The sequence below is a fragment of the Pristiophorus japonicus genome, chromosome 1 (assembly GCF_044704955.1).
Source record: "Pristiophorus japonicus isolate sPriJap1 chromosome 1, sPriJap1.hap1, whole genome shotgun sequence".
Classification (NCBI taxonomy): Eukaryota; Metazoa; Chordata; class Chondrichthyes; family Pristiophoridae; genus Pristiophorus; species Pristiophorus japonicus.
Window position 1 is genome coordinate 28,000,613 of NC_091977.1, and position 14,361 is coordinate 28,014,973.

The 14,361-nt window shown below is 43.7% G+C and overlaps 1 protein-coding gene across 3 annotated transcripts in view; it reads left to right on the forward strand.

Moving 5' to 3' along the window:
- Positions 1-1,546: 1,546 nt before the first annotated feature.
- cep44 (centrosomal protein 44) overlaps positions 1,547-14,361 on the forward strand; it is an 84,134-nt gene continuing 71,319 nt past the window's right edge. For 2 of the 3 annotated variants that reach the window (XM_070896311.1, XM_070896490.1), the window contains exons 1-2: positions 1,547-1,599; positions 4,376-4,471. In XM_070896311.1, the coding sequence (XP_070752412.1) occupies positions 4,383-4,471 (89 nt within the window). In that variant the 5' untranslated portion in view covers positions 1,547-1,599; positions 4,376-4,382. Of the gene's footprint in view, positions 1,600-2,173; positions 2,399-4,375; positions 4,472-14,361 lie in introns of those variants that run through there. The other variant, XM_070896400.1, reaches the window with a different exon arrangement.

The following is a 14,361-nucleotide window of genomic DNA, read 5'->3' on the forward strand; positions in this document are numbered from 1 at the left end:
TTCTCCAAACGTTCCTCGTAACCTGATGCTCTGGTGCAGAGGCATCTGCCTCACGGGACTTCTCCACACCACCTTCAGGTAAACTGGTAAAAGAAGGTTCTTTGCTTTTACCAGGCATAAGATCTTCCCCATCCATCTTCCTCCAAGTAACGCTGGTCCATCACCTGAAACAATCCACAATGGTAAATTGTGCACCGCGCCATCATGGGATACAATTACATCCGCACTACCAACAACTGATATCAGTTCCTTGGTGTAGGTGCGCAGCTTTGCCTGAACCGGGACCAGCTTGGGTCATTCAGCTTGATCATTCCATCGCCTCTCAAAGGCTTCCTGGCTCATTACTGACTGACTCGCCCCCGTGTCCACTTCCATGAAGACTGGAATGCCATTTATCTAAACTTGCTATATTCAAAAAGGAGTTGGATGTAGTCCTTTCTACTCGGGGGATCAAGGGGTATGGCGAGAAAGCAGGAATGGGGTACTGAGGTTGCTATGAACTAACTGAATGGCGGTGCAGGCTCGAAGGGCCGAATGGCCTACTTCTGTACCTATTTTCTATGTTTCTATAAGGCTTTTGAGGGCATTCGCTGGGCAACGAATGTCCATTTCCAGCAGATGCGTACGATCTGTCAAGCTGAAACATGACAGATTGCAAGTTCCGGGTTTTTGCACATGCACGCGGAAAGCCAGAACTTGCGGGCACTTACGACCGCATACGGCTGTGCCTTTAAAATCCGGGCCATTATCTGGTCATTGTCACACAGCTGATTGTGGGAGCTTGCTGTGCAAATTGGCTGCAGCCTTTCCCACATTACAACAGTGACCACACTCCAAAAGTACATGCTAGGCTGTAAAGCACTTTGGGACGTCCAGTGGTGGTGAAAGGCGCTATATAAATGCAAGTTTTTCTGTTTTAAATGATGGCGATGGGATTAGGAAAGGAGGCTCACGTGGAGCATGAACACTACCATTGACCAGTTGGGCTGAATGACCTGTTTGTGTGCCGTAAATAATATGTAATTGTCAAAAATATATTCCAAGTTTGTTGCATCAGGGCCAACATCTATTTTTATAGTAGAAGGGGCAAATTCAATCAATGAAAGAAACATGCTGACAAGAGGAAAAAGGACTTTGTTTTCGAAAACAATGTATTAAGAATACAAAACCAGAACTGTTGATAAATAAACAGTTATACGCTGCACCATTTTCTGTTGAATTTGCGGCGCGGAATCACGACTGCTCGAGGCCCCCGCCAGAAGTGCGCGCGAATCCAGAGGGCGGCAAGCGCAAGGCGGCCATGAGATAACCAATCACATTCAAGGGACGGGGCAAGGGAACCAATCACGTTCAATGGGCGGAGAGAGAGCACCAATCATCTTCAATGGGCGGGGAGAGGGAACCAATCACGTTTAAGGGGCGGGGTTACGGACCCAATCACAAAGGCGGTGCGACGGAACCAATCGCAAAGGGCAGGCCGAGGAGCCCGCCAATCACACTCAAAGGGCGGAGCCAATGAATCCGTCAATCACATCCGGTAACTGCCAGAGGCGGTGAACGTTCAAAACGGAGCGAGAGGAGAGGCGGGGGGAGCGGCAGGTGAGGGAAGGCCGGCTAGTCAGGTCACAGCCTCGGCGGGCAGAGTGACCCCGTGACAGGTTTACGGTGGTGTGCGTGACGTGAAATGTTCCTTCAGCTGATCGTACCTTTGCAGAACTCCAGAGAGAGGGAGGGAGGGTCGGCCGGTGTGTCCACATCTCTCAGCATCCTCTTCCCCTCCATCGCCTCATGACCCTGGGCTGGAGCCCCGCCGTCTGTCTGTCTTAGCCCCCCACCCCCTCTGTTCACAAACTTTGTTTGTAATCCCTTTAATTTACAAGGTTGAGGAGTGAGCTAATTCCCAGAGTTTAAAATGACAGTGATTTGATCGGATGATACAGAGAAATTATTACCTCTATTTGGAGAAATCCTGAAAAAGTGGCCTAATTTTCCTATTATTATTGACTGTGACTAAGGCAAGCTATCCCTCCTAGTCCTTCTTGACTTGTCTGCAGCCTTTGACACGGGTGACCACTCTATCCTTCAACGCCTCTCCGCTGTCGCCCAGCTGGGGGGGGGGGGGGGGGTGGTGATTGCACTCGCCCGGTTCCATTCTTATCTATCGAATCGTAGCCAGAGAATCACCTGCAAGGACTTATCTTGTTGCCTTTGGTATTCCCACTAGGATCTATCCTTGGCCCCCTCCTATTTCTCATCTACATAATGCCCCTTGGCGACATCATCTGAAAACACAATGTCACTTTGCACATGTATGCTGATGACACCCAGGTCTACCTCAATATCACTTCTCTCGACCCCTCCGCACTGAGAGTCTAGGGTCACATATAAGCCAGCCCAGGTAAGCACGGCAGATTTCCTTTCCTACATTTCCTTCCACGGTCTCTAAATTGTCAGACTGTCTAAGTTCTGAATCAGCAGAAATTTTCTCCAATTGAATACTGGGACGACCCAAGCCATTGTTTTTGGTTCCTGCCAGAAACTCCGTTCCGTCTCCCCAACTCTGTCTGACAATGAACCAGACTGTTCGCAACCGTGGTGTCATTTTTGACCCAGAAATGAGCTTTCAACCACATCCGCAGCATAACTAAGAACGCCTATTTTCACCTCCGTAACATCGCCCGTCTCCGCCTTTGTCCTCATCTGTGCCTTGATACCTCTAGACTTGATTATTCCAACACACTCCTGTTTGGCATCCCACATTCTACCCTATGTATTACTAGAGGTGATCCAAAACTCGGCTGCCCGTATCCTAACTTGCACCAAGTCCCGCTCACCCATCACCGCTGTGCTTGCTGACCTACATTGACTTCCAGTTAAGCAACGCCTCGATTTCAAAATTCTCATCATTATTTTCAAATCCTTCCATATGTCTGTAATCTCCTCCAGCCCCACAATCATCGGGATGTCTGCACTCCTCCATCATCATCATAGGCAGTCCCTCGGAATCGAGGAAGACTTGCTTCCACTCCTGAAGTGAGTTCTTTGATGGCTGAACAGTCCAATATGAGAGCAACAGACTCTGTCACAGGTGGGACAGATAGGCGTTGAGGGAAGGAGTGGGTGGGACTGGTTTGCCGCACGCTCTTTCAGTTGCCTGCGCTTGATTTCTGCACGCTCTCGGCGTTGAGGCTCGAAGTGCTCAGCGCCCTCCCAGATGCATTTTCTCCACTTGGTGGTCTTTGGCCAGGGACTCCCAGGTGTCAGTGGTGATGTCGCAATTTATCAGGGAGGCTTGAGGGTGTCCTTGTAATGTTTCCGCTGCCACCTTTGGCTCGTTTGCCGTGAAGGAGCTCTGCATAGAGCACTTGCTTTGGGAGTCTCGTGTCTGGCATGCGAACTATGTGGCCTGCCCAGCGGAGCTGATCAAGTGTGGTCAGTGCTTCAATGCTCGGGATGTTAGCCTGGATGAGGCCGCTGATGTTGGTGTGCTTGACCTCCCTGGGGATTTGTAGGATCTTGCTCCTCTAATTCTGCCCTCTTGAGCATCCCTGATTATAATCGCTCAACCATTGGTGGCTGTGCCTTCTGTTGCCTTGGCCCCAAGCTCTGGAACTCTCTGCCTAAACCTCCCCGTCTCTCTACCGCTCTTTTCTCCTTCAAGACGCTCCTTGGTCACCTACCCTAATTTCTACTTATGCGGCTTGGTGTCAAATTTTTTAATCTCATACTCCTGTGAAACGCATTGGGACATTAAAGGCGCTATATAAATACAAGTAGTTGTTGTTGAGATAGGTAATTTAGTAATGTAACCAGAAAGTAAAACTTTGACACTCTTTCTCCCCCGCCCGCCCCCCTCCCCCCAAACAAACCCGTTGTGGATGCTGGGCCAAATCACATTTTGCAGACTGAGTGCTAGATTTTTTGTTATTTGATAAGGGTATCCAGGGATATGGAGCTAACGCAGGTAAATAGTGTTGAGGTGCAGATCAGCAATTATAATATTGAATGATGGCATGGGCTCGAGGGACTGAATGGCTTATTCCTGTATCTATGTAATCAAAAACAGATATACTGGTTATTTGTCCCAGTGCTGTTTGTGGGATCTTGCTATGCTGGTTGCATTTTCCTGCACATTTAGTTACAGCTTTCCAAAGTAATTAACTGGGTGAAGAGCTTTTGAGGTATTCTGAGGCATTATTGGGCACACACCTTTTTTTATATATCTCCTATGTTCACCTTGCTCATCAGTACTGCTGTGGTGTTCACTGCTTGGCTGAAGTGACTGAGTCTCTGAACAACTATTTATAAATTGCAATAAGATAAGATGGGTCCACATACTTTTTGATCATTTGTGACCCTGTTGATCATGTTGTAGGCCCAAGATGGCGACTGGCGATTTGAAAGGATCCCTTCGAAAACTAGAACAAGGACTTCGTTCATTGAATTATCCTCGTGATGTTGATTATAATGGGTAAGAGACCATAATACAACAGTGTGATTGTTTACTTAGGCCAAAAGATTTAAAAAATGGGGTCTTATTTTGTGCTTATCGATGTGAAGGATGTTGGTTCTTTGGATGGAACATTTTCTCATTTTGGGCATTAAGCATTCTTTGGTTCAATATAGAAAGAGAAATTTTCATTTATATAGCGCCTTTCACTACCTGAGAATGTCGCAAAGTGCTTTACAGCCAATTAAGCATTTTTGAAGTGTAGTCACTTGTACTGAAGGAAACATGGCAATCAATTTGTACATAGCAAGATCCCACAAACTGAGACGAGACAATGACCAGTTAACCTGTTTTGCCGATAAATTTTGGGATGTATGTTGAAAAGAACTCGCCTGCTCACCTTCGAAAAATGCCTTGGTATCTCTTATTATCCAACTAAGAGGGCAGGCGGAGCCTCGGTTTAAAGTGGCATCCAAACGATACCACCTCAGACAGTGCAGCACTTCCTCAGTACTGCACTGATGTGTCAGCTTTGATTCTGCTCAAATCTCTGGAGTGACCTTATGTGGTTTAGATTCAGATTAAAGCACCTTCTGTTTTGCTCCAATAATATGCCTTTATTACCAAACTGGCAAGGGTAACCCTTATGACAAGCAGGTAGTGTAGTGGCTATGTTACCGGGCCCATAACCCAGTGGCCGTGTGGTCTAAGCTGCTGAGGCTTCAGTCTCTTCAGAGGTGTGGGTTTGTCCCACTGCTGCCATAATTTGTAAGGAAAAACATGCAGGGCTATGGGGAAAGGGGAGTGCGACTAGCTGTAGTGTTCTTGCAGAGAGCCAGCATGGGCTCGATGGGCCGAATGGCGGCCCCCTTTGCTGTAACCATTATATGATTCTATAATAGAGGCCTGGACTAATAATCTGCAGAAGTTCAGATTTCATGATGTTGGTTTCAGAATTTGAATTCATTTTTTTTAAATCTGGAAATAAACGCTCGTACAATTTGGACCCCTCTGGTCCGGCGCCCTCGGGACCTGACCGGTGCCAGAACAGAGAATTTTCCGAAGCACGGGAAGTCACGCTTACGCATACCAGTATCTGTAGACAGCATCCGGGCTCCTGAGCGCCTCTGCCACGGTCCGGCTCAGGCTGCGAAACTTGGGCCTCGCGCTCTCTCTCTCTCTCTCTCTGTGTAAGCGCAGGAAACCAGGGCGCCACCCACGCAAAGCAGCAGTTGCGCACTGATCACAGAGTCAGGAAGCGCGGGAAACCGATGCCGAAGCTGAACCACGGATGTTTCCGGTATCGGAGGTCCAACCTGTATCGGTAAAAGTGACCGTGGAACTGTCATTGTCGTAAAAGCCCAACTGGTTCACGTATGTTCTTTTGGGAAGGAAATCTGTCGTCGTTGTCCAGTGACTCTTAACTGCCCTCAGTTGTATCAGATCGCCACATAGAATTCAGGGCAGCTATGGATGGGCAGTAAATGTCGGGCTTGCCAGCGTCAAGGTAATTAGAGATTGGGTGGTTAACATAGGGTTTGTGGGGCTATAGTTTCGACTGCCTTGCTGCACACAGACCCACCAGGCTTCTCTTGATCGCCTGGCTATCGAACAGAGAGAGATAAAGTTTGTTAGCCTTTGTAATGAGTTACAGGAAACCGTCCACCAATAATGCCAAGCGGAAGAAGTTTGTCGTCTGGGATTCATCCAGACATTTGGATGTGTTTTTGTGTATGAAGCCAGGAATTTGAACTTGAGATCAAACGCTATCAGAGTCCATATTTCTGAGAAATATCTTTCATATTTCTCTGGCTCTCTTGGGGAAATCTTAGAAATCACTTTATGAAAGGAGCATGGCAATGTCCAGCTTGATTTCCTCTGTCTCCTTGAGAAGTAAATTTTGTTCGACATGTATTTATCAAACTTTTCAAGCTCTTTCATTCTCAAGTCTTGATTACATTGCAAGAGACCTCTTTCGTAATCTCCAGGCACTGATGGTCATTTGCCCATTTCTGGTATGGCATGATAACCAGGTGGTTCTTAGACCAGAGAATGCTGGGTGCTCAAAGTAGATTTCCCTTTGGTAGGAACAAAAAGCCCTACAACATTCTAAATTTGAAAAAGGGACAAAATGCGTTGCGATTTCTGCTGGTCAAAGTTCCATGCAAACAAAATCCATTTGAGAACTGCCCAACTTCTGATGGATTGGTCAAGTGATGTACAATAACTAATTTAATGTGTTTAACTCGGAAACCATTTTTTTTCAATTGAGAAAAAGTTGGAAGGGGACCGAATCCAGTTTTTTAAAATGTTGACAGACACGTATAATGCAAAGGAAAGAAGGCTGTATAATACAACTGAGCCCAGAGCTGCAGGATAAAGTGAGCTTCAAGATTGTTTTTCTGTTGGGTAGTCACCCATTAGAAGCAGTTCATGCTGCAATCATTAATTCTAAATATAGGATCATAAACGTTTATAGAAACATAGAAAATAGGTGCAGGAATAGGCCATTCGGCCCTTCGAGCCTGCACCACCATTCAATATGATCATGGCTGATCCATGCAACTTCAGTATCCCATTCCTGCTTTCTCTCCATACCCCTTGATCCCTTTAGCCGTAAGGGCCACATCTAACTCCCTTTTGAATATATCTAACAAACTGACTTCAACAACTTTCTGTGGCAGAGAATTCCACAGGTTCACAATTCTCTGAGTGAAGAAGTTTCTCCTCATCTCTGTCCCAAATGGCTTACCCCTTATCCTTAGACTGTGACCCCTGGTTCTGGACTTCCCCAAAATCGGAAACATTCTTCCTGCATCTAACCTGTCCAATCTCGTCAGAATTTTATATCTTTCTATGAGATCCCCTCTCATTCTTCTAAATTCCAGTGAATATAAGCCTAGTCGATCCAGTCTTTCTTCATATGTCAGTCCTGCCATGCCAGGAATCAGTCTGGTGAACCTTCGCTGCACTTCCTCAATAACAAGAATATCCTTCCTCAGATTAGGAGACCAAAACTGTACACAATATTCAAGGTGTGGCATCACTAAGGCCCTGTACAACTGCAGTAAGACCTCCCTGCTCCGATACTCAAATCCTCGCTATGAAGGCCAACATGCCATTTGCCTTCCTCACCGCCTGCTGTACCTGCATGCCAACTTTCAATAACTGATGTACCATGACACCCAGATCTCGTTACACTTCCCCTTTTCCTAATCTGTCACCATTTCGATAATCTGCCTTCCTGTTTTTGCCACCAAAGTGGATAACCTCACATTTATTTACATTATACTGCATCTGCCATGCATTTGCCCACTCACCTAATCTGTCCAAGTCACCCTGCAACCTCCTAGCATCCTCCTCATAGCTCACACTGCCACCCAGCTTAGTGTCATCTGCAAACTTGGAGATATTACATTCAATTCCTTCGTCTAAATCATTAATGTATATTGTAAATAGCTGGGGTCCCAGCACTGAACCTTGCGGCACCCCACTAGTCACTGCCTGCCATTCTGAAAAGGACACTTTTATTCCTACTCTTTGCTTCCTGTCTGACAACCAGTTCTCTATTCACGTCAATACATTACCCCCAATACCATATGCTTTAATTTTGCACACTAATCTCTCGTGTGGGACCTTGTCAAAAGCCTTTTAAAAGTCCAAATACACCACATCCACTGGTTCTCCCTTAACCACTTAGTTACATCCTCAAAAAATTCTAGAAGATTTGTCTAGCATGATTTCCCTTTCATAAATCCATGCTGACTTGGACCGATCCTGTCACTGCTTTCCAAATGCGCTGCTATTACATCTTTAATAATTGATTCCAACATTTTCCCCACTACCAATGTCAGGCTGACCAGTTTATAATTCCCTGTTTTCTCTCTCCCTCCTTTTTTAAAAAGTGGTGTTACATTTGCTACCCTCCAATCCATAGGATCTGATCCAGAGTCTCTCGAATGTTGGAAAATGACCACCAATGCATCCACTATTTCTAGGGCCACTTTCTTAAGTACTCTGGGATGCAGACTATCAGACCCTGGGGATTTATCGGCCTTCATCCCATCAATTTCCCTAACATACTTTTCTGACTAATAAGGATTTCCTTCAGTTCCTCCTCGCTAGACCCTCGGTCCCCTAGTATTTCCAGAAGGTTATTTGTAATTTCCTTAGTGAAGACAGAACCAAATTATTTGTTCAGTTAGTCTGCCATTTCTTTGTTCCCCATTATAAATTCACCTGATTCTGACTGCAAGGGACCTATATTTGTCTTCACTAATCATTTTCTCTTCACATATCTATAGAAGCATTTGCAGTCAGTTTTTATGTTCCCTGCAAGCTTACTCTCATACTCTATTTTCCCCCTCCTAATTAAAGCCTTTGTCCTCCTCTGCTGAATTCTAAATTTCTCCCAGCCCTTAGGTTTGTTGCTTTTTCTGGCCAATTTATGTGCCTCTTCCTTGGATTTAACTCTATCCCTAATTTCCCTTGTTAGCTATGGTTGAGCCCCATTTTATTTTTACGCCAGACAGGGGTGTACAATTGTTGAAGTTCATCCGTGTGATCTTTAAATGTCTGCCATTGCCTATCCAACGTCAACCCTTCAAGTATCATTCGCCAGTCTATCCTAGCCAATTCACGTCTCGTACCATCAAAGTTACCTTTCTTTAAGTTCAGGACCCTAGTCTCGGAATTAACTGTGTCACTTCCATCTTAATGAAGAATTTTACCATATTATGGTCACTCTTCCCCAAGGGGCCTCGCACAACAAGATTGCTAATTAATCCTATCTCGTTACACAACACCCAGTCTAGGATGGCCAGCTCTCTAGTTGGTTCCTCGACATATTGGTCTAGAAAACCATCCCTTATACACTCCAGGAAATCCTTCTCCACTGTATTGCTACCAGTTTGGTTAGCCCAATCAATATGTAGATTAAAGTCACCCACGATAACTGCTGTACCTTTATTGCATGCATCCCTAATTTCCTGTTTGATGCCATCCCCAACCTCACTACTACTATTTGGTGGTCTGTACACAACTCCCACTAGCGTTTTCTGCTCTTTGGTGTTATAGCAGAGCAGGAAGCCATTCAACCCATCGTGTCTGTGTCAACTCTTTGCAAGAGCAATCCAAAATGAATCCAGCTGTCCCACATATTCCACAGCCCAGTTTCTTCATTTGTTTCTAATATTTGTCCAATTTTCCCATGTAAGATGCAATGGTCTCTACCTCAATCACTTCCTAGAGCAAAGTATCAATCACCAACACTCCTGCATAGAGAATTTTCTCCTCACCTATTTCCTCATTCTCTTGGTGACATTTAATTGATGTCTCCTTGTCACTGACTAACCAACTAGAGGAAATAGTTTCATTCTATTCACCCTATCAAAATCCTTCAGAACCTCTTAAATCTCTTCTAAGCCTTCGTTCCAATGGAACTAGTCACACTATTTCAAATCTCACCTTATAATTATAGCTTTCCATCTCGAGCATCATTCTGGTAAATATACTGTATGCTCTGTGGCTTTAGTCTCAGCCGTGACTCAGTGGGCAGCACACTCACCTGAGTCAGAAGGTTATGGGTACAAGTCCCACTCCAGAGACTTGAGCACTAAAATCCAGACTGACACTCCAGTGCAGTACTGAGAGAGTGCTGTACTGTCGGAGGTGCCGGCTTTCGGAAGAGACGTTAAACCAAGGCCCCGTTTGCACTCTCAGGTGGACGTAACAGACCTCATGGACACTATTTTTCGAAGAAGAGCAGGGGAGTTATCCCTGGAGTCCTGGCCAATATTTATCCCTCAACCAACATAACAAAAAACAGATTATCTGGTCATTATCACATTGCTGTTTGTGGGAGCTTGCTGTGTACAAATTGGCTGCTGGGTTTTCTACATTACAACAGTGACTACACTTCAAAAGTACTTCATTGATTTTGGGATGTCTGGTGGTTGTGAAAGGCGCTATATAAATGCAAATCTTTTTAATGTGCTTCCTATGATGGGGGTGCCCAAAACTGCACTCAATACACTTAACTTCTGGTCTAATTAATATAAGAACATAAGAAATAGGAGCAGGTATAGGCCATTCAGTAAGATCATGGCTGATCTTTGTTCTCAACTCCATTTTTCCTGCACTATCCCCATATCCCTTGATTCCCTTAATATGCAAAAATCTATCAATCTCTGTTTTGAATATACTCAATGACTGAGCCTCCACAGCCCTCTGCGGTAGAGAATTCCAAGGATTCACCGCCCTCCTGAGTGAAGAAGTTTCTCCTCATCTCAGTCCTAAATAGCCGACCTCTTATTCTGAGACTGTGACCCCTGGTTCTACACTCCGCAGCCAGAGGAAACATCCTCCTTGTATCTACCCTGTCAAGCCCTGTAAGAATTTTATATGTTTCAATGAGATCACATCTCATTCTTCTAAACTCCAGAGAATATAGGCCTAGTCGACTCAATCTCTCCTCACAGGACAATCCCCTCCATCCCAGGAATCAGTTTGGTGAACCTTTGTTGCACTCCCTCTATGGCAAGTATATCCTTCCTTAGGTAAGCAGACCAAAGCTGTACACAATACTCCAGGACCAGTCTCACCAGGCCCTATATAATTGCAGTAAGACGTCTTTACTCTTATACTCAAATCCTCTTGTAATAAAGGCCAACATACCATTTGCTTTCTGAATTGCTTGCTGTACTTGCATGTTAATTCTCAGTGATTCATGTACAATGACACCCAGGTCCCTCTGAACTTCATTTCCCAATCTCTCAACATTTGAAATAAATACTCTGCTTTTCTATTATTCCTACCAAAGTGGATAACTTCACATTTCTCCACATTATATTCCATTTGCTATTTTTTTGGCTACTCACTTAGCCTGTCTATATCCCCTTGAAGCCTGTTTGCATCCTCCTCACAACATACATTCCCACCTAGCTTTGTATCATCAGCAAACTTGGATATATTACATTTGATCCCCTCATCCAAATCATTGATATAGATTATACAATATTATATTGTACAAATTTATCCTTACTAATTTACTTTTGTATCACATCACTATATTTATAAAATATTGGGAAGTGATATGGATAGTTTGATATGATTAAATATTCCATGGGACACGATCATTTTTGTGCTGATCAAATTCTCTTCTCTGAAATTACTGTCTGTGGAAAAACAACTGTCCAGGCTTGAGTAATGGTGGTGGATGGAGTTTTAGTTAATCAGGAAGAGTTTAGTCAGACATTGCCTTGGGGTAAAGTACAAGATATGGTAGATTTTATGTGGTTTATAAAGTTCATGGGTCAAATGACCAATGTTAATATTCTGGTGCCCTATTTGTGTAGGAGAACTTGTTACTGTTTTATGTGCCAGGGTTTAGATACGTCAGTAACATTCTTTAATCCATTTTTTCCCCTATCCTCTTTTTTGAAGGCAATGGCTTGTGCTGGTTGCCCTTCAGTACCTCCTAAATGCCCATTCTTGATGCATGTGTATAGACAGCAGACCATTTAATCACTTAAAGTTTGTGCAGATGCGCTTTGCAGCAGAGCTTACTGGTTGGAAATCAGGAGTGTGAAGCCAGAGTTATTTCTCCCTCTACCCTCCCACTCTAGCTCACTGAAGTGAATTGCAGCAGCTCATCTACTATCCCAACTAAGATCCTCTCACTCAGCACAGAGAAAGAATCCAACCTAGGACTTCCAGGTCTGTGTGGTTTTATTACCGCAATCATAAGGTCCACTGCTTTTAGCCACCAGCACTTGGAGTCGCAGATGCATAGACCGGACAGTAGAGAGTTAATCATTTGGTTCCCGGATGGTTCTGTTCATAGAGATGTCGTCTATTTATGGCAGATGCTTTCTGTTTGGCTGTAGTACTGAAAATGTCAGCTGCTATCATTCAAGTCCGACAACGCCAAAACTTCGCTGACAACTTTCTCTTTCCTCCGAATGTTTTTGTGGAGGGAGGGGGAAGGATTACGGCCACTGATAGTTATAGGATAGTTTTTATAAATACGCTCAGGGTTACATTAACCAGCACTATGAATAAAATAGACAGAATTAAACATCAAATATCTAATGCCTTTGAAGTGCATATCATTTGAAGTTGATTTTGCTTTTATACACACAATTAATGACTGCAGAGTAGAAATTTATTGCCGAGTAACTGGATCTTCAGATTGAACGAAAGGCCAGCCACAGTAGCAAATGCAATTCTTTCAGAAAAAGAGTTGGTAAATTTTTAATTGGATATTTAGACTAAGTTTATAAGACAACCGTTGCCAATGCAGTGGACCAATTCTATTAAAATGTCAAAATATCCAATATCAAAATAAATTAGAACAACCATTTTAGCATAGCATCTATTCTGGTTAAATTGTCGTTGCAAGTGGAGGTTTGCTTTCAAATTCATGTCCTGTTGAGTCATACAGCTATAATTATATATCTATTTAGATTTTTTGAATGATATACATAGTTGTTTAAATGTTACGTTTTGTTTCTTCAACAGAATGATCTTCCTATGCAAATTAAATTTAAGTTTAGTGCCTTGATATAAAATGTCTTTTTATTGATTGTAATGCCGTTCAAAGTTCTAAACTCTACTATCTTGAGTTCGAATTCTTTGGCTTTGAAATTATATTGTGGGGCAGGTTTGTACTTAAAATAAAAGGGTTGAATTATCTGTTTGATACATTACAACAGTGACTACAATTTAAAAGTACTTAATTGGATCTAAAGTGCTTTGAGAGGTTCGGTGGTCATGAAAGGCGCTATATAAATGCAAGTCTTTTATGACAGATTTCGGCAGCAGATAGGTGGTACAAAAAGTACACTACTTGTGTCAAACTTGGGAGAGGGTATCTGGACCTATCTTCTCTGGAGTTTCAAAGATTCTGAGGGGATTGACAGGATAGATACTGAGAGGTTAATTCCCCTGGCTGGAGAGTCTAGAGCTAGGGTTATCGGGCTCAATTTTCCCCAGTGATTTGCGCCACTTCTTTTGGCCTAAATTTAAAAATCTAAATTTTCCCAAAGATCAGAGAGAGATATTGATGGTAAATGAGTTTAAACGTTCAAGCCTATTATCCAGACACAATTTCAAGGTCTCTCTCTCTCTCTCTTTTTTGATGGCTGTGTATTTGCCATTAATGATGCTTGCTTCATTCACCACATGGGATATGCTGGGAATGGGAGAGATCGGTTCAAAGGCATGGGAATTTTTTTTGATGAGGTGCTTGATAGACTGGATGAAATTTCAACATGGGCTAGTTCAGCCTGTGGATGGCAGGCACCCCAGCTCTACATGAAGATGTAGTGAATGGTGTTTGTGGAACTGTGCCACAGCATAAGCTTCAGCCTTCACAAAAGTGGAAAAAAAACCATCAATCAAGTGGGAACCGTGACTAATTTTCTTCATAGCCGTCATGGTCTAGGGGCATTGAGGTCAAATGTTGCACTCTACTTTTGTCCCTTCTGACTTGCCTAATCTGCGTGGTTGCAATGTTCATTTTTTTTAACACGCGTGTTTAATAACGCATGAGGTCATGAAGAATGATCTGCCAATATAAAACTACAATTGTTATAACAGACAAATATATAATGGCCCAAATTTTGTGCTGGTTAATGATGGTAAACTGTCAGCATTCCCCATCATTACCCCGTTGAAACGCATCGCAACTTCAGGATGTAGCGCATGCGCATCTAAACGTGGAAATCCTGAAGTTGCGGTCAGTCATTCGCCGCTCCGACACTGGCTGTGCCGTGGACCCCCCCCCGCCTCCGTAGCCGGCAATCAGTAAAACTGACAAACGTAAAGCTTTTCCATGGTAATATCTCTGTTAAATACCCCATTAAATGTTAAGCCATGTTGGAATAGATGTAACTCAGGTTTTAACAGCG